This window comes from Sinohyriopsis cumingii, chromosome 7, assembly GCF_028554795.1.
Source record: "Sinohyriopsis cumingii isolate HCF-2022 chromosome 7, ASM2855479v2, whole genome shotgun sequence".
Lineage (NCBI taxonomy): Eukaryota > Metazoa > Mollusca > Bivalvia > Unionida > Unionidae > Sinohyriopsis > Sinohyriopsis cumingii.
In genome coordinates, this window is record NC_142967.1 from 137344428 (window position 1) to 137371542 (window position 27115).

A 27115-nucleotide genomic window follows, 5' to 3' on the forward strand; every position below is an offset into this window, starting at 1 on the left:
ATTATACATCACTCAAACAATCAATCAGTAATTCTCTAGCTTCTCCAATTTTCTCCTCCTTTCAGATCACCTTAGATGCACACATACAGGTCATCCGAAACTCTTGACATTTTGATATGAGGTCATTGATAACCTTAATGAATTTCAGCTGGTCATTTTTTTTTGTTCATTATAGGAAACGCCTAAATCCAGCAGAATCTATACAAATGATACAAGTTTTTTAATTGACCTAAATTCTCTACCAACACATCTGCAAGCCAAGACGTTAATATTTGTCTCCAGATTTAACAGCAAAATGCAACAAAATGACATAAAAAATTTCATTTTCAATTTATTTGTACAGGTTTTGTGTGACAGTGATACAACATAAGCGACAAACTCAAATATACAGAACACATCAAGTACAGAGTGTTTTGTCAAAATTAGCACTTCAACACGAAAACAAAGTACAGGTAAAACAGGCAATTGACTGAAGAGGACTAACTCTACGAACTTCTCAGATGCCGGAACAATATGTACACAATAAATAACCTTGAGCATCTGTTACGTAAACATAAAATAATGTTCAAATTATCTTACACTATTTTTCTACTTGTATTGCACAGTTTAAAATAGCTCTTTATTGATCATGTAACCAGCAGAAAAATGAAATGAACCTTAGAACACGGACATGTAGACATGAAAGATGAAATGCTATGGCACATGATATACCGTATATATCTGCTTATAAGTCGAGTCCAAAAGCCAAAAAACACAGCCACTGATATGTTGTTGCATAATGTGTCCAAAGATCTTATCTATGTTCTTTGCTCCACTGATAACTCCTAACTGCACAGGACCAATCTACTGGCGCATTATGCAATGGCAGATCTCTGTCTGTACAGTTTGTACCTGGATCAGACTTGTATAAGAGTACATATGGAACTATTCATAAAAAAATTGCAGAAAATTGACTCTCTAAAAATAATACATGCATGGTTAAAGAGACCTTAAAATACAAGAAAGCATGTAATATGACCTTTCCTTCACATTAAAATGTAACAACAGTAGCAATTGGAGATATAATTTGACATATGATTTACATAGCCAAACTACTAGTTAACCCCTTATCCTGCAAGAGGTAACCTCATGACTTCGTCATCTGTAAATCAAAGGAGACTAATAAAACCAGATATCTGTGAAAGGTATAATTATTTTAGATATTTGTGAAAGGTATAATTAAATATTTTAAATTACAAGAAAGAATAATTCATTCTTGCAAAGTCCATATCTTTAAAACTATCACCAGTATGATAGATGTTTTTGTATAGTGAAGAATGACTCTGAATTAGTCCGCTTATATACACAAGCAGTATATATATCACACATGAACAATCCATACTGGGAAATAATCCGTTACATAAAAGATGATTGCTATTACAGGTATGGATATTTTCAAAAAGGAAGACACTATTAAAATTAAAGACTCGATTAAAAAGGAAAATAATTACACACTTTAGGTTGCTAAGAAATTTAACCATGTCCTACACCATTTATTATCAGCTGGCAAACAGGCCAATGAAAATACAGGAGCCTAAATGTACAATGAAGCAGTAAAAAGAAATGTCTATGCACTTTTTCAATTAGAACTATCTTTGGTCCCATATTTAACACACGAGAAGTCAAAATTTTGACTCGTTCCTTCATTTTGAAGACTCCTGCATCATGAAAATAGAATTTCAACTGAATGAAATCTGCTTTCAGCTCGTTTTTATTTTTAAAAATGTCTTAACAAACAACCTTTTAAAATGCACAATTACTCAACTAAGAGTTTGGCAAAAAACATATTAAATAAAATTTTGCTGAATCAACAGGCAACATTTTTTTAACAGATAGGCTATCACTCAAATGGTAACTAGTATCAACATAGATTTTGATTACAGTGCACTTGAAGAAAGCAATATTAGCAAGTCTCCATATAAAAATTGCTCAAAAATTAAAATCATTGAAACAAAACAGATAAACCTTCTTACACTAATGTAGCAAAACAAATATATGATTGTTTCCATCTATGTCAATGCTTTAAATTGACAGCATTTCTCACATGATAAGACCAGAAGGACAGTCTATTCCTACTGAGTTTGTCAAAAGAAAGAGTCAGGGTCAAATTGACATGAGACAAAGATATTCTCTGTAAATATTTGCCAAATGTTTTGATGAGATGATGGTGATATCCTTCTCAAGAATGTGTTTATTAAAAAAGTTATCAATTTTTTTGAAGGCTGGTAATGGAGATACGCATTGCTAACACACCATGACAAAACTGAACTCTGCAAGTATTTTTGGGTTGTCTTACAGTACTCCCTTGTTATAACACTATCAATGGGGTCCCAGAGTATACGACCTCATTATAATGAAACAAGATACAGTATTCGATCATTATAATGATGTACCCGGGGAGACAAACCATATGACCTTATAGTAAGACCACCTTATAATGAAGGACACAATACGTTATTCCTTCATTATACTGTGATCTATGGGAGCCAGTGTTTACCAACTTATAGTAAGAAGTACTCCCTCATTATAATGTGATCTATGGGAGCCAGTGTTTACCAACGTATAGTGAGAACTCCTTATAATAAAGTACATGATACTTTTAATTTCACTACTACTTAGTGAAATGTGAGCAATGACCATACATGCCTTATAACAGTAACTGGATTATAATGAAGTACCTTATAGTGAGGGAGCATTATACAACTATACAATATCTGAACAAATGCATTATATAAGATAAAGAAACTGCTTGTGGCACTAAGATACATATATCTATTTGAAGCACAAGAACTAGTCAAGTGCCTATTTTCATTTTAAACTTTCTGAAATAGGACAAAACATTTTTCCTTTAAGTAATTATTCTGGAGACTAATATGCAATTATTGACTTTTGCTGAGGTGAATAATTAAGTTTAATGAACCCTGTATTGACTGATGCAAAGCAGGGGTCAGTATGATAGGTTTACTGATTCACAGAAGTTTATATTCACTCAGACAAAGGTCTATATTTGTTTTATTACACAAGATGAGTTTAATTAGTTTCAAAATTCAACTTGTGTCAGCATGGTGAAAATTCCATTTCAACTGCATCTCACTTAAAATATTTGCAATATCATGACAACACAATATTGTGAATTATCGCAATTCACATGATGCTGTACCAGACAATGAAAAAATGTCTCTCACTGAAATAATGTAATAAAATCTAACATGAATTAATAATATCTACTACCACACATAAAACATGAGTACAATCAATATTTAAAAACATTGTCAAATTTAAGAATGTTACAGACAGAAATAATCTTCAATCCATTTTTGAGAAATGTTTTTCAACATTTCTGGTATAAAAAAGAAAACGATTCCATGGCATAGTGCAATTAATAAAATTTAATTCCAGGCAACCTATCTCTCGATGGACTATTTATTAGCAAAAACTCCCAAATATTATACCAAAAATGCTTTAAAATGTCGTGATAGAATACATGTATTAAACATAATGAAATTATTTTTTTTGTATATGGTCATTAACTTAGACAATGTCAGCAAGGTAAGTAATACTTATACAGAAGACGAGTTTTTTAAAAAAACCAGTAAAACCTCCGACTTAAAACAAAAACATACTTTTGCACAAAATTCTTTAGTTAAAGTGGGTTTCTATCTTTCAACATTGATGGTCATTTACATGGAGTAAAACAAATATTGTTTCCTGTAACCCAAATGATCCTTCAAATTCTGCCAACTCTTTTTTTGTGGGCCATATTTTTTGAGCAAATGTTACCAATGGAAATTTTCCAGTCTGGTCTGTTCTGGATTTTGTGTTGTTGTCAGTATGGTATTTAATACCATTCATTTGGAATACTTCATATTTCTTCAGTTTGCCAATAAGAACTAATCCAGATTTTAAGAATTCTTGTTTACCTACTGACCCAACTTTTTGTCAGCCTGTTACAGGAACATTTTTTTGATAACCAAAGCAAAAATTAAAATAAAGTAGGGAGTTTTGTAAATGACAAAATAATGACTTAAAGGATTGGAATCAAGATCATGTAAATAGCACAAGACCATTGTTTGCTTTCTGAAAATTTCACTATTAGGATATAGTAATAATTTGTTTTTCTTTTACTTTACTATGGGCAGGATAATCAATTACAATTTGAAGAATACTTTTAGGTCAAACAAAAATTACCTTGGACATGTGTCAAAAAGAACACATCAGTTGAACTGGCTACAACAAATATTAATGTTCATACCTCTGAAATATTCTAAGTACAGTAGAACTTTGATTATCTGGCAACTGATTAACCATCAGTCTCTGTGAACCATCAGGGAATTGTACGTCAAAATATTAAAAACAGGTACATGTACATATGTAGATATTATGATTTTTTTGATGACCCAGTCTATTGTATAATACTTTTAATGTACATATTCTATTATCCATTTATTCTCAAATCCGTCATGGTCTTGGTCCCACACCCTGATGGATAATCGAAGTTCTACTGTACATTTTTTCCTCAAACATGTTCAACATTATGTTTGTTTAGTATGGCTCATAATTTTTCTGATGTGTGAAAATAGAAATTAAAAGAGACCAAATCTTGAAAACTGAGAATAAATTTCACATGTTATAATGTACCGATTCATAGAAATGTCTATATGTTCTTCTCTTGTCCATCCCATGTGCTCTTTTCTGCATTTAACCTCCAGCATGTGGAAATTCTATTAGTACAATTTCTAAACATGGACCTAAGTTTACTGGAAGCTTCACTAATTTCTATGGATAACATTCTCTCTTTCCTAATGACAAAAATGTACATCCAGAACATGTGACATATCTCTTCTGTGTAGAAAATATAGAATTGTCTCTGATAAAAAATAGGCTTTCGTGTCACAACCAAAATTTATCTGGAATAATTCAAGGTTCCCATGTCTGAGCATAAAGATGTTTTCACAACCCTGGCATTATTTTTCTCCTTCCTCTGGAAAAGTACACACTTTCACAAATTTGAAATGCAATGAACATCATCTATTCCACAAACTATTTTTAGCTTGCAGAATGAATTATTTTGCTTCCTCATGTATTATACTTGTCAAGGATGAGTCAATCCAATTCTTCTTCATGTATGATACCTGTCAAGTATGTGTAAATCTTATTATTCCTCATGTATTATATCTGGTAAGGATGAGTCATACTGATTCTTCCTCAAGTATGATACCTGTCAAAGATGAGTCAGTATGAATATTCCTCATTATACCTGTCAAAGGTGAGTCAATCTGAACCCTCCTCATGTATCATACCTGTCAAGTATGTGTCAATCTGATTATTCCTCAGGTATCATACCTGTCAAAGATGAGTCAATATGAATATTCCTCATTATACCTGTCAAAGATGAGTCAATCTGAACCTTCGTCATGTATCATACCTGTCAGGTATTAATATGAATATTCACCATTATACCTGTCAAAGAAAAGTCAATATGAACCTTCCTCATGCATGATAACAGTCAAGTATCTGTCAGTCTTATTATTTCTCATGCATTATGCCTGTCAAGTATGAGTCAATATTAATATTCCTCATGCATTATACCTGTCAAAGATGAGTCAGTATGAGTATTCCTCATGCATTATACCTGTCAGGTATGTGTCAATCTGATTATTTCTCATGCATTATGCCTGTCAAGTATGAGTCATTCTGATCAAGTATATACATCATTCCATTTTTTTTAAAAATGTTTGCCAGCATGCAATTACTTGAACATATTTTTATTGAAAATGAATTTAATCCAAAAGAACTCTGAACAAGTTAAAAATCCTGGCCAACCATTCCTTCATTTAAATGTCAAAATTGTAAGTCTGTACACTCAGATATTTTTTCAATGGAAAGCAATATTTTCCAAGTTTTTCCATGATACCAGCAAAAACTGAAATCAAAGGAGTTATCTCCCTTGCAAACATTTTAACGCCCACTTGTAAGAAACAGCCCAAGCTACTCCCTTACATTCTGAATAATCCAAATAACTCTGAATGAATTTTCACATTCCACAAATCAAATGTAGATTTTTCCCTTGTTAATTTTTAAGGACATTTTGTTTTTCCTTCAATCAATAAAACCACAGTAGCTTTATACAAATACTGTGTTATTCAACTTCCATCCATTTACATGTGACCAAAGTACTCATGTAGATTATTTCTATTTAACATAAATTTTAAGAACAAATGCAGATTCAAAATGACAGTATCAAACTTGCAAAGCTAATAGCATTTTTTGAGATTTAAAAAGCATGCAAAAGAAATTCAATTTCAGCCTTTTTGAGCTTCTCATGAAATTGATGAGTTGTTTATCGGTAAATTTTCATTTCCCTGTAATCACTAAGTGTATCTCTGGTCTGTACATATATTAAACAACTCTTTGTCTTGTTGAACAATTATATACAATTAAAAGTCAATCTCTCTTTATAGACAATCTTTGTCAGCAATATACAAATTTATTTTAACTTGATATATACAAATTTTTTTTAAATAAATGTCAATAAATCTCATTCTATGAAAACTGAGTATTAATTAATAGTGACAAAGTTGACTGGAATAGTTTTAATTAAGCAGTTACCTCACTTATATTAATTACCTTGAAAACAGCTCTCTCTCTCACCCACACCAATAAACATAAGCACATAATGTGACATTTCTGATTTTTTTCCAACCATCATAAAATTGTTATTTTTATTTTTTTTACATTAATATTTATGGGCAATCAAATGTAAATATCAATAACAAAGAGCATACAAATAATATTTTTCATAATTATGTGGAATAAAACTTCGATCACAAAATTAGGTCACAAGTTTCTGATTGAGGTAACTCTATTAGAAAGAAGTCCATTTTGTGTCACAAAAGGCCAGTTCTATATTTTGCCTCTGTCTGGAGCTAACATAATAGATACATCATTTTGCTTTTATACCAGCCTTTCCTTGTTATGTAATCCAGCTCTAAGAAACGGATAAACCAATTACCATGAAAATCTGGAAACTTTCATCCACATTTAATCACTCTTGTTTTTGTAACTTATCCTTGACTTAACTCATCTACTGTGGCCACACTTATAAATATTCATTTGTCTCGACACTCCTCAGAATTATCCATTTTATTTGATCCAAGAATAATTGAAAAAGCTTGCGAAATTCATCCAACAGGTTACCGCCATTCAGTCAATCACACTGACAACAGAATCTGGACAGAATGAATATTAGGAGAATGGAAAAGAGGACACTCCATGACCTGCAGCTTAGTGGGATTATCTCCCCATGAAGACTCTCTGCTCTGGAGTAGGAATCTGAATCTGCCTGGAAAAAGTTGGCATCACCTGTTCCTGTAAAAAAATGAAAAAAATAATGAAAAGCTTTAGAGCTTTCTGCTTTTTCTTCTAACTTATCTAAGTATACATCATGTGATAATGAAAATGTGCTATATCCAAAATAGTGCTATAAGTAATTAGTTTCTGACATGTGTATTGACCAGTTATGTCATAAACTTTGAGACAGTATGTATCATACCATTCTGTGTTTTGGACTTGATTGAGCCCCCAGCATTGGTGTCTAATAGGCATTTTGGACTTGACTGAGTCATTATCATTGATGTCCCATAGGCATTTTGGACTTGATTGAGACAGTAGCTATGGTGTACCATAGGCATTGTGGACCTAATTGAATCCCTAGCATTGGTGTCTAATAGGCATTTTGGACTTGACTGAGTCACTATCACTGATGTCCCATAGCCATTTTGGACTTGACTGATACAATAGCTATGGTGTCCCATAGGCATTGTGGACCTAATTGAATCCCTAGCACTGGTGTCTCATAGACATTTTGGACTTGATTTAGACCCTAGCTATGGTATCCCAAAGGCATTTTGGGCTTGATCGAGTCCCTACTGTGGTGTCCCATCAGCATTGTGGACTCAATTTAGCTATGGTATCCCAAAGGCATTTTGGGCTTGATCAATTCCCTACTGTGGTGTCCCATCAGCATTGTGGACTCAATTTAGCTATGGTATCCCATAGGCACAACTTTTGGCTTCACTTGCTCCGATTGATTCAATAGCAAAAACCATACTAGCATCCATTGGTGGTTACCATAACCTGCACCAGACCAGTACATATATTACATCAGGGCAAGTAATATTTTGGTCAGCTTCACATCACAGAACATGTGATCAGCCCATGCAAACTTATGAACCACTAGTAAGTGCATCAAAACAGTAATGTCATACAAATGGTTGAAACTCATATACAAACTAGCTACTTTGGATACAGCTTACCTTTTCGATGTTGTGTCATGACCCTGTACAGTGTCCTGGTTGCTGTGTCCCCGTACTTATTCTGAGCGATTACACGTACTTCATATTCAGTCCCAGGCCTTAAGCCATCCAAAACCTTCCAAGAGTGATTCCAAATGGGTTCTGTAGTAACCCAATTTGTGGTTCCTTTAAGGCCAAGAGAAGTCAGGAAGGTCAAGGAATGAGAGAGGAAATAGAAACAAGAAGAAAGTGTCATATATTCTTAATTATGATTGCATTTTAGTAGTAAAAACCTTTTGTATTATTAATTTTTGTCTATTTATGGTTAGAATTCTTTACATTTCTTTATTAGGCTGTAATAGTCATGATACATTATATTTTATCCATTTGCTCAAAAACCTCTGCTTCATAAATGAATAAAATGAGTCATACTTTGTTATAATTCATTGGGAATCTCCTATGAATAACAACATGTATTGCAATGATTTTGTTCCAGGTGGTTAAAATCTCTTAACAAAAATTTATTGTGATGACCTAACCTTTTGAATGTCAGTTCAACTATGTAATTTTCAGGTAAAATTTTCAACAGTGAAGTTTGTTAGTTCAACCACATACTTTTCAAGTAAATTTTTCAACAATACACAACATTTAAAGTTACCTATTTCTCTATATTCAATTTGGTAACTGACTTCTTGAAATTCATACGGCGTCCAAGTTATGTTGATACTGGTCTGAGTGAGGGAGGTGTATCGAGGATTGGGTGCATTTGGCGCTGAAATAACATTTATATCAGTAATCTATTTTCAATCAGTTGTAAAGGAAATTTTCACACTTTAGAGTTAAGAATCTTTTTAAAGTTTTAAAATCCAAAAGAATGACAACTGTTTATTTATATGACAGTACAGTAAAACTGGTCTTGGGAGACCAATGATTTAAGAGACCACCTATATTCAGACAAGGTTCTCCATGCACAGATCGATTGCTTTTATAGTGCTATGACCTTTCATGAGAGACCACCTGTCTTAAGAGACCATCATTTTCTGGCAGAAGGATTGCTCTTTCAAGATAGGTTCTACTGTACCATAATGATACAAAATCATAAAGTTAAACAACATATTTATTTATATAAAGCAATTTAAAAGTATGAAATTGTTGATATAACTGGTAATTACTGAATTACTTTTGCCTGAAGAGCACACATCACACCGTACAGTACAAGAAAAGGTAGAACAGGTAAAGCTCTTTGGTGAGTCCTTCTAATATCCACATAGAAGGGAAGATTTTCATTTACAGTACTGGAGTTCATTTTTTTAACAACAAAACATACTTTCGCATTAAAAAGAAATAAAGAATAAACTGTGATTTAAAAAAAACATTAAGAAAAGAAAATGTATATCAAGTTTCTTTAAAACAAAAATGTCATGTGGACTGATGTATCTAAAATATTAGATACATGTTTCTTAATTATTTCTCTTAATTACTGAACTGTTGTATCCAAAACTGAGGAGCTGATTAGGGACAATGTAGGTTTTATATAAGAAAGCTTCATGTTTTTCTCAGAGTCTTTTACGTTATCTCCTTTATTAAAAAATTTGGAAATGAGAAAATAGCTATGATTTGGGTTTCCAAAATTATCAGTATAAACAGTTTATTTGGATTTATTTGCTGGAGGTTTCAAAATCACAGTACTCTTGGGATTAGTCATGCAATTTTTCCTGAACTCTTTCTTTTTTTATACTGAAATACAAAACAATGCAATACTAAATACTGCTGATGTTTGCAAGAAGTACAGTCAGCAGAGGAAGGGTATGTAAAGATAGGCTTGAAGATTATTGATCATGAAATGTTGGCACACAGAACTTTTTAAAAAAAAAAATATTTCTACATACTGTAAGTGTTTGTGTACAAGTTGAGTCCAAATGCAATAAAACAAAGACCCTAATCTGCTGTTGAATAATGTGCAAGCATATTAGGGTCTGTGCAGTTTGCAGTTGGACTCGACATATAGTAACTATGTAAACAAGTGATCCAAAATTTCTAAGACTTTTAAGGTGGTAAGCACTCTTTTGTGCTATTTCAACTGAATTTACATCCCCAGGTTAAAAAATATACCGTCACTAATCATCCGTAAAATAATAGCCAAAAGAGCGTTAAAAAGTTCAGTAAATTTGCACAGGTTGAAAACTATAGGCCTGTCTTCTCAAAGGCAAAAATGAAAGGTAGTGAGTTTGTTTTAGCATCACACAGCTCTTGACATTATATTTTCTTCCACAATGGAAAATCTGTGTTACCAATTTATTGCAGGTTATATATCATCAAAGATTTCAAAAGGACTTGTATACTTTTCATTGACTTTATCATTTTCTTTTGTAGGGCTGTTATAGCAATATTTAAAATAGTAGATGAATTTTTCTTTTTCATTATTTAGTAAGAAATGTAGGTTGCAACCATGTCATTTTACTCCCAGAATTCATAGTTCCATGATACATATAGGGAAAAAGTGACACAGTATGTATTGATTGTTTACACATTGATTACATTAAACCTTTTTGCGTGAGTGAGTGATTTGTAATTTAACATAGCTTTAACAATTTTGCTGTGATATCGCTACAATGTCTGAAGTGTGGCAGTTTATAGTGATGTCTAGCACTGGGGCATCATGCCACAAACATCTAGCATGATGTTCCACCCAGTCACATTATCCTGACACCAGGCCGACCAGTCCTAACACTAACCTCTTAATGCTGAGTGCCTAGCAAGCCAGCTGTTAGTACCATTGTTGTCTTTGGTATGACTTGGCTGGATTTAGAACCCATGACCTACATCCAAGGTGAATGCTCTCACCACTAGGCCACTAGAGTGCTAAACTTTTTTGGTTAATCATAATTTTGCTTTGACAGTTACACTGATTGTCACTTACCACTAAAAGATGCCAAATAAGTTTGTCTAACTTTAGGCTGTAACATCATGCAAGGCAATGTTACTGCAATCCTATGTCTAAGAAAACCTTCCAACCTGAGTCTGTGTTTAGCCCTAAAGCTGAACAAAAGGATTACAAAAAGCTATTCATGCATATGAAGGAAGATGGAAAAAGAGAAATGGAGAAAACAACTTGGCACATGTTAGGACCATCACATGACAAATTAGCAGGAATGACGAGAAATCAAAGGACACAGCAACCAGTCAACGTTATGGATCTTGTGGTATAAATCTTCCTTCAGCAACAAAATTCCTGAAAATTAATCTAGCAAATATTCCAATTTTCAGAGAAAAGAAATGATGTAAAACAAGATAACAAAATAGAAATAAGACAGTAAAACATTGCTTACCTGAGCCACCTGATGTACAGCTTAAATACTTTTCTAAATATACAAATCAATATTGTCCAGATAAGAAAATCTCTACTTACCACCAATGCAACTAATTTTTTCACATAAAGGAGTGTTATTAGTTATTAATAGCCATATGGGGTTTGATGATACATCCAATAATAACTATGATGAAATTTGGTGGTGGGCTTATTCCTGAACCAGGCATTTTGAGATCAAACGATGCCTAATTTTGTATGAGCTGGTATAGGCTTTTCTCTTCAAACATGGGTTTTTCAAATATGTGGATCTCTAAAACTGAGGTGATTGTTTTCATTTATTGTTCTACATAAATTCTAACTTAACATTATATAGTGAGATCAAAATTTATAAAACCTTTTAAACAAATTAAACCAAAACAGTTGAGCACAGTGTAATTTCAACCTGAAAAACCCCTATCAACTTGTGTTAGGGGACACAACTATTGTTTCTGTTAATGACAGAGTTTATCAGTCTAAAGTATACATGTGATATTTCTGGAATAACGCTCAGAGAGATTTTACCTTCAGGGAGATTTCCAATTTTTCTTACATTTTGGGGATAAAATTGGTGAATCTGAGTATCTCCCTAATCAAATATTGTCCCAATAAATGATGCTAAGATGGGAGATAACTGCATCTCAAGAGCCACTATATTTTCTAAATAATTGAAAAGTACTTATAGTTACACCATATTTCACCAAATAAATTTAGCTCATGGTGTGAACAGATGAAATATATTAGCATTTTCCCTATCAATTTGAACTAGACATTTCTTTTGGTAACATTTTTATAACTTTTATTTTGAACACAAGAATCGGAAGAAAAAAAGAAAAAAACCACTAATGCTTTTACCAGTTTACAAGTCGAATCCAACTATAAACTGTGCAGACCCAGATATGCCATCACCTAATGCACCAGCAGATCTGTGCCTTTGCAGTTTGTTGGAGTAATCAGTAGAACAAACAGCATAGGTCCTGATTTGCTGGCATAAAATGTGCTGGCAGATCCGGGTCCATGCTGTTTGCAGTTGGACTTGACCTGCAAGTTAATGTGTGCTGTATATTTCAGGTAAGTGTGGGAAATTTTGTTGAAAAAAGTGCCATGAGATGCAATCAGTTGAACTACTGTTTAATGATGGCATATTTGAAATTACACTTAACAAAATGATTTATGTTAATTAAAAAGTAAAATAAAAAAATTTAATTTTGATAAAAGCAACATAGTTTTATCAGCATAAAGCCAGTTTTAGAGCTGCTGTAGGACTAAAAACTTTATTGCAAACAATGTTGCATAACATTGTAAACATACAGATTTATATGCCTTACTTTCAATGGCAAGGTATGTTACATGAGTAATGCTCTGTAAATTCAAATATATCAGATGGTATCAGTTTTTATGGTTTTATTTTTAAAAAATAATCTTCTGCCAATATTAAAAAATTGTGGATGTACCACTGATGGTGAAGATTCTGTAATCTCAACTGATGGATCATTGTTTGACTGGGTCTTTAAATTTATGGTTCATGCCAACAGTAAAATCCCCCAAAAATGTATCTCATAAAATGTAATTCACAGGTTACTGCCAAATTTATATCATTTTCATCATCAATTTTTTGTTTCATACTCTGAAAATGACTTATCATAAGAAAGTCTCTACCATTCTAACATTATCTACAAGAAACTGATATGAATTGATAATTTTCTTAATTTCGAAAACAAATTGTAAGTCTACTAACAAACAAATGAAGGAAATAAATAAACCTACGCTGTCCATCAGCAGTCTTAACATCAAGGAAGCTGTGCTCTCCACGTCCCTGTGCTGTTCTTGCCCAGACGTAAAAACGGTAGTCGTGGTTCGCTGTAAGACCTGTAATTCTGGCCCCAAGCGTATCGGGATTTGTGATATGGGGCTTCAATGTTTTGATAGGGCCCATTTTGGATCCTGTAACTGTAAAAAAAATGGACACCATCTGGTTACAAGCATGAATTTTAGCTTATACGTACTTGCTAAAATTAAATTAAGTAATATCTACAATCAATACACAACACATAAAGAATTGTTGTTATTATTGTTGTTGTGGCACTCGGTGTCATTTTTCAGCACAAATAGGCTACAAATAGCAGCCTGTATAACTGGTGGAGGAATAACCTGGGAAAACCAGAGGAAGAACCACTGACCCATGTGAAGCTACTCACAAGCTTTCTTACATACCCACACTGACTAAAAATGAGACTTGAACCCATGCAGACAGAGGCCACAGAAAGAAGAACAGCTACTTATATTTTCAAACAAGAGTACCACCAATGATAAATAATATCATGGCAACATAAGGTTAGTCATTTGAATATATTTTCTGTGTTATACTTCAGTACATATGAAAAAACATCTACAGACATGGTTCCTACAGTTCTCCTACATCAATCTTCACTTATTTGGGATTTGAATCCCACTCTATCAATACTCAGATCAAAAGGAGAGAACTAAATTTTGGTCTGCAAAGGCCAAGTCTATTTTTAGTAGCCATGATAATGACCTTGAAGGTACCCCATCCCAAACAACCTCCTACCTCCTAATCAACAAGAACACATGTACAAAGTTTTACACAAATATATATTGTGTACTGCTGAAGTTATTCTCTGGAAATGAAATGCAATGGTCAACTCTATTTTTAGTCCCAGTGATATGGCACCTAAATCAAAAGGGTTCTTTCCAGGGCTAATGGGAACAACAACTATACAAACATTTATTGAATTCTGTTAGCCAGAACTTGTCTTCTGGTAATGAAATGCAGGGGTCAAGCTTAAATTTAATTTTAGCACTGTAGAAAAAATAAATTGTTAACAGAGATTACAGTCTAGGAAATTTAAGACAGATTATGAAGCAAACAGTGATCCTGTGGAAGTTTAAGAAACTGATGCTGCCAATGCTACTCCTACAATCAATATGGTTATAAGATATAAAGAAAAAATATTGATGACAATTGTTGGAAAGCACCATCTCACCATATTTTTAACTTATAATAGCCACACTGACAAAAAGGTACATCAGATCCACAGTTTTAGTCCATATATTGTCATGTCACACTTGGTAATTGCCATTGATATTTCTCCATCATAAATCTATCAAGCAAATGTTTAGCAAAGATACCTGATTGCAGCTCGAATTTTTTTAAACCCTATTAAAGGGGATGACTTATTTTTATGCCTTTCACTTGTTCTCATTTTCACTCAGAAATTGTCTAAACGTTTGGAAGAATTTGTGACCGTATTAAAGGGGATGACTTATTTTAAAATATTTGTATGTCTTTCACTTGCTCTCTCATAAATATACATATATAGTGGAACCCTGCTATAACGCAATAATTGGGGTCCAAAAACTAGATCACGTTAATAGCAGGGTCGTGTTAATGCAGGGTTTTACAGTATTTTATTTTGGCACATATACGTTTATTCATGTATAATGTATATGATGAATAGGGTATCAACACCATTTATTATCGTACCATCATGGCATGCAGTTCATCCATAATGCATGTAATTCCATTGAAAAATTGCACACAGATTTAAAATATTCAATAATTTTGTCACAGATCATTATGTCTGAATTCAACATCTAATATACAGAATGAACTGAGTATTAACACCATTTACTTACCTTCTGATATTGTACCATCGTGGCATGCAGTTAATCCATGTCATTCCATTGCAAAAATTGCACACATATTTAAACTATTCAGTAATTTTATCACAGATCATTATGTGTCTGAATTCAATGGAAAAATTAACAGCAAAATTAGGTTAAGAAAGACCAATCACTTGTACGGTTCATTACGTTCCAGGTTCTATGAACGATGTCTGTACAAATTTCAAACTGCTAAAATTTTATCATATGTGTTTCCATGTACCTTTATCCATTGTAAATTTCCCAATAATTAGCACTTGTATGCCTATTAATTTGAATGACTACAGCATTAATAATTAACAAACAACACATGCTTTCGGCGTGCATATAACTTTTACTTCTGATTTTGTGAATATTGAAATAAATATGTGAAAAATACTTTTATAAAGATTTTTAAGCTGAATGCATGTACAATTTCATACCCTTTCAATTTCCAACTAATAAAGTGGACATTATTTACTGGTCAACTGACTGTGTCTAATAACACCGCCAAGCCCTGCAAACATGTTGGCACTTTCATTTTTTTATGTCTATTAAATTGTGAGAATCTTTTATCGACCACCGCATTGTCTGCTGCTTGGTTGTATATGCAGTTATAGAGGAAACACATGTTGGCTATTGTTTGAACAATGATTGTATACAGAATAAATTAAAGACAATCACAAAGACGACTTACTGGCTTTACTCATGAATATAAGTAACATTCCCAATAATGTTTATTTTGGCATAACACTTCAAGAACCTGTTGAAATTGTTAAATTTCAGAAAGCCACACCACAACTGTATTATATTTGAATTCATACGCGAACTGTTCCCCCAAAGGATAATAAACATCTTACACAATAATTCTTGTACTTAAAAAAAAATATAATTTTTTTCTGGGTACGAGAAAAATACACATACATGTATTTAAAATTTCAGGAACCACACCATGATCATATTATATTAAAATTCATACACGATCTCTTCCCCAAAATGATAATAAAAATTTTTATACACTATTTCATGTACTTTCAAAAAATTAAAATTCCGGGTATGAGAAAAATAGACATACATGTATTTAAAATTTCAGGAACCACGCCACGATCATATCATATTTGAAATCATACATGATTTCTTCCCCAAAATGAAAATTAATTTTTTATACACTATTTCACATAGCTTGAAGAAAAGAAATAATATTCATGTGCGAATGAATATATGAAATTTTCGGAGTCACACCACAACCACGTTATATCCAAATTTGCTTTATTGCAGGGTGCATTATAGCAGGGTCACACTGCATATATATATACACACAAAAGCTGGAAACATCTATATTTTGGATATTTTCTCCATAACTGAACTTTCAGAAGAAATTTCAGAATCTCTGTGACATAGATTTTAAAGATCTGATTTGTTTTAAAATAATAGTAAGCGAGTAAATCATTTTAGTTATTGATCAAAAATTAACTTAATTTTCCAGATAAATCACTGAAAATTTCTTTCAGAAAATTGATATTGTACACACTAATCACCATACCCACCAGGTTGGTAGCCAATATCATAACCCAGTGGTATCCCATTGGGTTCTTCAGGTGGTAGCCATTTTAACAAGGCGTAGGTGGCACCCGTTGCTTCGATGTGAAGATTTCTCACGGGACCTGGTTCTGAAACAAAGGAACACAAAGTATTATACAATAGGATGAACAGTTGTCAAATGGACTATTATTGCAGAAATTGTCCAAGTTTCCTCTGATAAAAAATAAAATAAATAGGTGTTGGACAGCTGGAAACTTGCCTAAGGGAGCAAACTTAATGGTAAATACTTCAATTGGTAAATTTATGGCTCAGTGTGGTTAATTTAACATTGAAACTGCAAAAGTAAACCATTTAGTGAGTCTCCCCTCTTAAAAGAGGCCAGACCAATTAATCCAGTGTCAGTGCTGTGCAGTTTTATGATTCTCACACCCACCCCAACACCAAACCCAACTTCAACTTAACACAAGACCAACTATTAGACTAGGTCATCATTTTATTGTTAGGCCTAATAAAAAGGGAATAACTATTGCCTTGATAACTGAATTTAAAATTTGAATTTTAGAGAAAAAGAATTTCCACAGGTTTCCTCACTGGTTATACTGGCTGTTTTAAAAAAAGACCTTATATATCTTAGGTATTGTTCAAAGACGCTTTAATTCCCTTTATTTTTGGTGTATGATTGATTGGTGTAATATGGGTTATAGAGTATACAGCTTAGCCTTACTTCAGATGTGCATCTTTCAAAAACTGCTAGCTCTGCTTGGTCATTTTCACTTCCTAGACTTCAGAGGTAAATTGTAATAAAAAAGAGCTGATAACTTTTTTTACATTTTATTTATGTAGTAATTGATCCATTGCACTTTCAGAAGCTGGTATTGTCTAGTTGGGCAAAATTCATTTTCCCTATTTTAATAGGTGCTAAAGATAGTGTACTTTAGACTAATTCAGGCTGATTTTTGGCATAAGGGAGCAGTCATTTTAGTTAGCAGTGTGCTTAGATCATGTACAATTTCCATAAGTACAATATCCAAAGAAATGTCAGCCACATTGCATCAAAGTAGCATAGAGGTATGCCAACATTCTCTCCACTGTGCATGTTTCAGATGCAAACAACTTCACCTTACATACGTCACTCTCTCAAAAGTACATAGTAACTGGTGAGCACACCCAAAAGACACCAAAGCTGAACATTTTAAAGTTACCTCCCTTGTATCACTCAGCTGTTTTGAAAATGTCAAATTGATTTTGTTACAATGAAGAGTTTCTTTTAATTGTATATTTTAAAAAATAAAATTATGAGTCTGAAAATTTGTCATAATGGTCTTAACATGGACATGATAATATAAGAAAACTTTAGAATATACATGATTGTATTATCTAAGAATATGGCAGGTACATTACAGTACAGTACCTGTCCATTCAAACACTAATTTTCAAAACATTTTGCAATATAAATTGGGTCAATCAAGTCAAAAACATAAAATTTCCCAAAATTTTCCACTCGTAATTTCATAGCACATTATCTATTTAAAAAATTAATTTCTTTGGCAGAAATAAATTCAGATCCCGAAGTTACTGTGGTTACCATGAGACATACCAAGAATAAAAACACGAACATAATGGCATGGTTCTTTCAAAGCTAATGCACCTTGGACATAAACCAATTAGGAAGCTCACAGAAAATGGTTACAATTTTTGTCCAACTACTCTGGTAATTATTTTCATTTGGAAATTTGCGTGAGAAAAGGACATATGTTTATTTTTTTAAACAAGTATAATGGTGGACTGATTGGATACAGTCACACAGCTCATCGTCAATGTAATGCCAGGGAAAATTGATCTTTCACCATCAAAACAACAACCATAAATCAGGAAGAAATGAAAGGTAGATTGTCAGGATGCATCTCTTATCTGTCAAACTGATTAACTCCAGGAAGAAATATATTTTGATACCATGAGAGCAATATTGCGTACATTGCTAACAGCAATTCTGTATGACAATCCATCTACTTGACTTTATCAGACTTGTTTATCAAACATCACTTTCATATGACCAATCATCAAAAAATTATTTTAAGGAATCAAATTATACTCACAAACTTAAAAAAATTTGTAATCAACAGTTGTTACCAAAATTCTATAACTCGTGCAAATGCTCTCCCACCAACCAGTTTCCACCATTTTTCACATTACCAAACCCTGGGTTAAAACTTTGCAACTTCAGAATTTGGTATGAATTTGAAATTATTCTGTCTGAACAAATTAACTCAATTTGAGCTTACTGAGTAACGCTTTTCTAATGATCATTCTCTGAAATTTACAGAAACTTATTTTTGTCTCAAATGCAGGTTAAAAAATAATACAGTTATTAAAAATAAATCCTAAATTTTTAAAAATAATTTGGATTAAGTCTGATACAACTTTATATCAAATTTAGTTCAAGTTTAGTTGAAAATGAAAACTAAAATGCATCTAATTTACGGAAACAAATATTACCGATGGACTTAATGGAAACAAATATCACTAAATGACTTAAAGAAATAAATATAACTTACTAAGTTAAAGAAACAAATATCACTGACTGATTTACAGAAATAAATATCTCTGACTTATGGAAACAAATATCACTACTGACACAGGATCAGATATCAACAGCTGACTTACAGAAACAAATATCACTAACTTACAGAAACAAAATCACTGACTGACCTACAGAAACAAAAATCACTGACTGACTTAAAGAAACAAATATTACAGACTTAAAGAAACAAATATCACTGACTGACTAATGGAAATAAATATCACAGACTGAATTAAGGAAATAAATATCACTGACTGCTTACAGAAACAAGTATCACTGACTGACTTACAGAGACAAATATCACTGACTGACTTGAAGAAACAAATATTACTGACTTAAAGAAATGAATATCACTGAATGACTTATGGAAATAAATATCAAAAACTGAGTTACAGAAACAAAATATCACTGACTGACATAGGAAACAAATATCACTGACTTAAAGAAACAAATATTACTGACTGACTTATGGAAATAAATATCACAGACTGAGTTACAGAAACATATATCACTGACAGCTTACAGAAACAAATATCACTGACACTGTCAACACAACACACATGGGAACTAATGACAAACTCCATCTGATGGCAGAACACCAGGGAATTTAAAAAGAAACCTTTTTACCAGTGCATTTATAAGGGTCTGCTTTAACTCTTAAGTTGATCTGACTTGAAAGCTAAAATTTACATTAATGCAAGGAAAATAAATGTGATAAAGCATTCCAGTTTGGGCAGATCCTCTCCAGAGAGACAAATCATGAAGTAATATTACCATGCTAATGTACCAGATCTCTTCAGTCACAAGCAAATAGCCAAGACAAGGTACTCCAAAGAACGAATAATTTGAATGTTTTTCCATAGAAAATTAGATTATGATGATACTGGGGCATAATGACATGAAAAGTGATTCTAAATTTATAACAAGGCAATAAATTGAACAAAAACTTCCATTTTTAGACTATTTCACCCAACCTTCACAATACAAATCACATGGTTTTGGCTTGAAGTAGCAATGGACTCTTAGGGGCAGTTTTATATGTAAAGTGGTCTAAAAGGAATAAGGTTTAGGATTTAGGCAACATTATGTAGAAAGCTTTTTTTATCTTAAGAAGTTTTAGCCTGTTGCAAAATAAACCTACTAACCACTTTTGATACATTTACAAGGTGTGCAAAATAAACCTACTAACCACTTTTGATACATTTACAAGGTGTGCAAAATAAACCTACTAACCACTTTTGATACATTTACAAGGTGTGCAAAATAAACCTACTAACCACTTTTGATACATTTACAAGGTGTGCAAAATAAACCTACTAACCACTTTTGATACATTTGCAAGGTGTGCTCCCAGGACTTTTATTAGTGAAATACAGTATTTATGTACTTAGAAGTATTTTATGGCACATCAGCACAAAAGTGGCTATATAATGCCAACTAAAGGCAAAGTTAAACAAATGTAAAACTTAATTGCATGCATAATTAGGGAAAATAAACCCTTTCAAATAAATGTAAACATTAAGTACATGATACTATACTGTCTGATAGAGAGACCTCCTTATAATGCAGTCCTTGATACAGTATTCCCTTACTATAACACCATCCATGGCAGCCAGAGTATACAATCTTATAATGAGACCACCTTATAATGAAGTACTTGATACAGCACTCTCTTACTATAACACCATCAATGGCAGCCAGAGTATACAACCTTATAATGAGACCACCTTATAATGAAGCACTCTCTTACTATAACACTATCCATGCGAGCCATAGAGCATACCACCTTATAGAGCGACTGCCTTATAATGCAGTACATGATTCAATACTCCCTTACTGTAACACAGTCCATGGGAGCCATAGAGTATACCAACTTACAGAGAGACCACCTTATAATATAGTACATGATACAGTGTTCCTTTATTTTAACACTGTCCGTGAGAGCCATAGAGAGACCACCTTATAATAAGGTACATGATACAGTGTTCCCTTATTTTAACACTGTCCATGAGAGCCATAAAGCAGACCACCTTATAAAGAGACCACCTTATAATGCAGTCCATGATACAGTATTCCCTTACTATAACACCATCCATGGCAGCCAGAGTATACCACATTATAGTGAGAACGCCTTATAATGCAGTACATGATTCAATACTTTTACTGTAACACAATCCATGGGAACCATAGAGTATACCACCTTATAGAGAGACCACCTTATAATGAAGTAGATGATACAGTGTTCCTTTATTTTAACACTGTCCATGAGAGCCATAGAGAATACTACCATAGAGTGGGAATGGAACCCATGACCAAACTGGGCTTTGAAAAGAAAATGTGTTATAATGAGAGGTGTTACAGTGAGACAGGTTTGTACTGTACTGTTAATAGACATCAAATGTATAATCCATAAATTTCAATCTCCTTGAATTTATGAGATGACGAATGCCAATACATTAATGAAAAATTAATAAGGCTGAGAAATTTTATCACAGGGTTTCAAAGACAACAATTCAAGCATCATACTTTCCCTAGGTTTAATGTAAAATCAATGGAGTTATATCTGAGGAAAATGGCATATCCTTTGCAGTTCTTACACTGAAAACATAATAGTCCTGATCTCTTCTTGAATCATTTATGGACTTAAAAATCTGAACCCTCTTCAAGGACACTGATGTTCATGTAATAATTTCAAAACCTAACTACCTTATGAACTTGCTTATAAGATGAGACCAACTGAAAACAGCACAGACCGAGAGCTGCCATTGCATAATGCACCTGCAGATCTGGGTCTGTGCAGTTTGTTAGGAGTAATCAGTAGAACAAACAACATAGACCATTATATGCAGGTGCACTATGCTATGGCAGATCAGGGTCTTTGCTGTTTGCAGTTTGTTTTGACTTATAAGCAAGTATGTATGGTAATCATAATAAATTACAGGAAAGATATATATATATATCAACATCTGTATGCATACAACACTCTTTCCTGAACTTGCGACAGGACAGACATCGGGTGATCGGCACAAACCCAGATATGACACTGGAAAATGTTCCAGCAGAGCTTGCTTATGCTAGCTAGCTGTTCATTTGACTTTTGATATGACATGAATAGTGTTGATATGACATGATCAGTGTTGATATGACATGATCAGTGTTGACTTAGATGCGACACTAAAAATTGTTCCAACAGATCTGTCTGTTGATCCTACATTTAAAATCACTTTAGAACTGGATCTGCCTGTACATTATGCAATGACAGATCTGCATCTATCGCATTTGTTAAACAGGGAATGTATGTATGTATGTATGTGTATATATATATATATATATGTTGTTGTTGTTGTTCTAGGGTTTAACGCCATTTTTCAGCACAAGATAGGCCATATATGGCGGCCAGTATAACTGGTGGAGGAAGAACCCTGGAAAACCCAGGAAAGAACCACCGGCCCACGAGAAGCTACTGGCAGGCTTTCCCACATACCCACGCTAACCGAGCCTTGGACTCGAACATACGCAGACAGAAGTGAGATGGCAGTGATCCGGAACGGTGAGCGCTTTAGACCACTCGGCCACTCGGGGGCCCTATATATATATATATATATATATATATATATATATATATATATATATATATATATATATATATATATATATATATATATATAGTACTTGGCTTTAACAAATTTGCCAATTCAAAATATTTATGGTAAGAATAAATAAAACGTATTTATTGCAAGATATTTACCATATGTGCTTGTTTGCAAGTCCAATCACAAGCAACAACAAAGACCATTATTTGTTGTCACATATTGCACAATCAGATAAGAGTCTACACTGTTTGTCCTACTGATTACTCCAAACAAAATGCATTGACCCAGACATGCCAGTGTTCACAGTTGGACTTGATTTATAATCGAGTTTACATTGTATTTCTCTTTTTTCTAAAATAATTATCTTTTATTCTGTTTTGATGAGTGCTGTTTTTGGGGGGGCCCACGTGGTCTAAAGCACTCACTGTTACGGATCACTGCCATTTCACCTCTGTCTGTGTGGGTACAAGTCTCCAGCTCGGCCAAAGTGGGTATGCGAGAAAGCTTGCCAGTAGTGTCTCGTGGGTCGGTGGTTCTTTCCAGGGTTTTCCCAGGTTCTTCCTCCACCATTTATACTGGCCGCCATGTATAGTCTATCTTGTGCTGAAAAATGGCGTTAAACCTATTAACAACAAGTGCTTTTTCATAGCCTCTGACTATTTTTTTCGGCCATTTCCTCTGTACATTTCCTAACATTCCATTACCCAGATCTGCTGGTGCATGTGATGGTAGATCTGGGTCTGTAATGTGTTGCCCATGTACCTTAGATACCAATCTTTTTATTAATCGAAAATTATTCTCGATATTACTCTAGTCTGTTTCTGGTGAATGAATGGCAATTCAGGTGATAAATATTTTATCACATAAAACATCAGCAATCAAAATAAATATTATATTGCATGCAAATCCCAGCCACCTAAAACAATTAATCATCCATTTCTAATAAATGTATAGATGAAAAAGATATAATAAAAAAGACCCAGAAACTCATTAAGACCAACTGATTATCATGAGTTCACCACTTATCAAATAAATTGATTGCCATGGCAACTATGACTACAAGAATACCTGTCCCCAGGCCTGGAGATAATACAACTCTGTGAGCTAGCATTCTTGATAGAGTTTTCACTATGGGCCAACCTGAAATGACCTTCCAAAAGTGTTGTTGGAGACTGGTTGAAACAAGATATCAAACTCAGCCTCCAGAGTTAATGACAGTCATGGCTGAATATGCTTAAGCTTAAACAAATATAAAATAAATACAGTATTGCAGTACTCCTCTTTATAACACTGTCAGTGGGAACCATAGAGAATAGTACTTTATAGTGAAACCACTTTAAAATGAAGTACACAATGTAGTATACCCTTATTATTGCACTGTATATTGGAACCATTGAGTATACAACCTAATAGTGAGACCAACTTACAATTAAGTACATACTTCAGTACTCCCTCATTATAGCACTGTCAATGGGAGCCATAGAGTATACAACCTTATAGTGAGACCAACTTACAATTAATACTACAGTACTCCCTCATTATAGCAATGTCAAATGGAACCATTGAGTATACAACCGTACAGTGAGACTACCTTACAATTAAGTACATACTACAATACTCCTTCATTATAGCACTGTCAATGGGAGCCATAGAATATACAACCTTATAGTGAGACCACCTTACAAGTACTCCCTTATTATAACAGTCCTTGGGAACCAGAATATATCCACCTTTAAAGCACACAATACAGTATTCCTTCATTACTGCAGTGTCAAAGGGATCCACAGAGTATTCTACCTTATAGTAAAATGATCAAATGTATGTTTTCTTGCAGAAGCATGAAAATCAATATCTATAAAAAAAATACATGAATTTAACATTACATATTTGTGTCTGAATATTAGCTAAAATTCTCTTTACTTGCATTTTAAGACCAACTGCAAACTGATCTGCCTTAGTAAAATGCACCTGCAGATCAGGTCTATGTTATTTGTTCCACTTATTACTTCTAACAAACTGCACAGACCCAGATCTGCATGGCATATTATGCACTGGTAGATCTGGGGCCTGTGCAGTTTGCAAGTATACTTATCTTATAAACGAGTATATACAGTAATTTAAGAGCATAAAATACATAGTATTAGCACATTAACCCCTAGCAACGACTTTATGGGGTAGGAGGTAGTAGCCAAGCTCTGTAGCATCATGGTCATGCATGATACACTAAAGTGGGTGGTATTATAGAAAGGTAGGCAGATGTAGCTCTACAATGATAACAAATAATCTGGAATATCTAGCTGCACTATGAAATACAGATAGAAAAACCTCATTTTTTGGACCCAACTTTTTTTTACACAAAATTCACCCATGGTCGGAATCTGATTTTGTGTCCGGATTTTAGACTTTTTGGTCTCAGATCTAAGGCAAGCTGGTATGAACTGCAAACAGACAGATGAGCCTTTGCAAAAAGTAGGATAAGATGGGCATTTGGAATAAAGAGTGGTCTCCATACAAAAATAATGGCTCCATTTAGCAACAAAAAAAAAAAGAAGTCCAACTTTTACCCTTCTGCTCATGCGCGAGTCAAATAGCCAACAAAAAACGATGTTTCTAACACAACTAGGCAGTATGTTATTGAAAGATGACTGGGGATTTGGTGTTTTGAGTCTATTCAGAAATAGCTTTCAAAATGTGTTTCCTACTCGATTTTCAGGCAAAAATGGCAAAAAGCTCCAGGGGTTAATGTGTTAAAAAGGATTCTGAGTTTTTTTTTCACTCTTCACTAGATATAATCCAAACATCAAGACTTGCCAGAAATTTTCCAAATTGTTTTTAATATATTATATCAATTTGAAATTTAGTTTATGTTACTGTATGTGTCAACTTCACTCTTGTACAGAGCTGGATTTAAAGAACTATATACATGTCAAGATATGATATTGGAAATAATGTTGTTGTTGTAGGGCTTAACACCATTTTTCAGCACAATTTAGGCTATACATGGCAGCCAGTATAACTGGTGGAGGAAGAACCCTGGAAAATCTCAGGAAGAACCACCAACCCATGAGAAGCTACTGGCAGGCTTTCTAACGTACCAATGTTAGCTGAGCCTAAGACTTGAACCCATGCAGACAGAGGTGAGATGGCAGTGATCCAGAACGGTGAGTGCTTTAGACCACTCGGCCACTTCAGGCCCCGATATGGAAATAAAGAAATCTTTAGGGTTGACAGATCCATTTAGAGAGCTAAATCCCATAACGTTTGGTTCAACTGACCCTGTTACGGAGTTAAATACCATACTATCCCATATTGAAAACAAAACAACTTTTGGTTCAACTGACCCCATTAGGGAGTTAAATCCATATCATTTAAGTACACTGAGAAAGAAAGCTCCACTTAATGGTGGGAGGTTACGAGATAATCTTGATAAAGCCTCTCTATGAATCATTAAAATGGGCTTCTCTACATATAAATTCAAATAACGTTAACAAGAGTTCTGGAATTTTAATAATAGTCTTTTATTTGATAATGGAATTTGTGAGAGAGATTAAGAAAGTAATTGCATACAAGTTTTAAGCATTAACAATAGGTACAGCATGATCTGAAAAATTCATTTTGTGTATCAAATTTAACAATCAATTTCGCTATCACTGACAGATTATTTTTGCATAAATAATATGACATAAATGTAAATCCCTGGCAACTTTTAAGAAAAAAAGCACAGTAATCTGCAAAAACAGGAAAAAGATTTTTCATGAAAATGTTCCTGCTTTGAAAAGAGATTATAGAGAAAAAAAACTCAGAATTACTTGGAGGTAAAAAAGACGAAATTTAAAAATATTTCAAAAGAAAACTTAAACGGAGATATTGTAAGAATTCATCCAAAATGGGTTAAAGAAGGAGAGAAACCAAATAAGTATTTCTGTTTGTAAGGACTACAGTAACTCAAAATGGCTTCAAGAAGGAGAGAAATCAATGATGTTTTGTCTTTGTAAGGGCTAATAAAAGAATGGGTTGAAGGAGAAAAACCAGCTAGGTATTTTTATTGTTAGAAAAG

At 33.4% G+C, this 27115-nt stretch overlaps 1 protein-coding gene across 4 annotated transcripts in view; it reads right to left on the reverse strand.

Annotated features, from left to right (window-relative positions):
- Positions 1 to 313: 313 nt before the first annotated feature.
- The window catches only part of LOC149796222 (neuroglian-like), a 389784-nt gene continuing 362982 nt past the window's right edge, over positions 314 to 27115 (reverse strand). For 3 of the 4 annotated variants that reach the window (XM_089966180.1, XM_089966179.1, XM_089966181.1), the window contains 5 exons: positions 16890 to 17012; positions 13447 to 13629; positions 8992 to 9105; positions 8355 to 8519; positions 314 to 7407 (listed from right to left, as the gene is read on the reverse strand). In XM_089966180.1, coding sequence (XP_089822306.1) covers positions 7247 to 7407; positions 8355 to 8519; positions 8992 to 9105; positions 13447 to 13629; positions 16890 to 17012 — 746 coding nt within the window. In that variant the 3' untranslated portion in view covers positions 314 to 7246. The remainder of the gene's footprint in view (positions 7408 to 8354; positions 8520 to 8991; positions 9106 to 13446; positions 13630 to 16889; positions 17013 to 27115) is intronic. The other variant, XM_089966182.1, reaches the window with a different exon arrangement.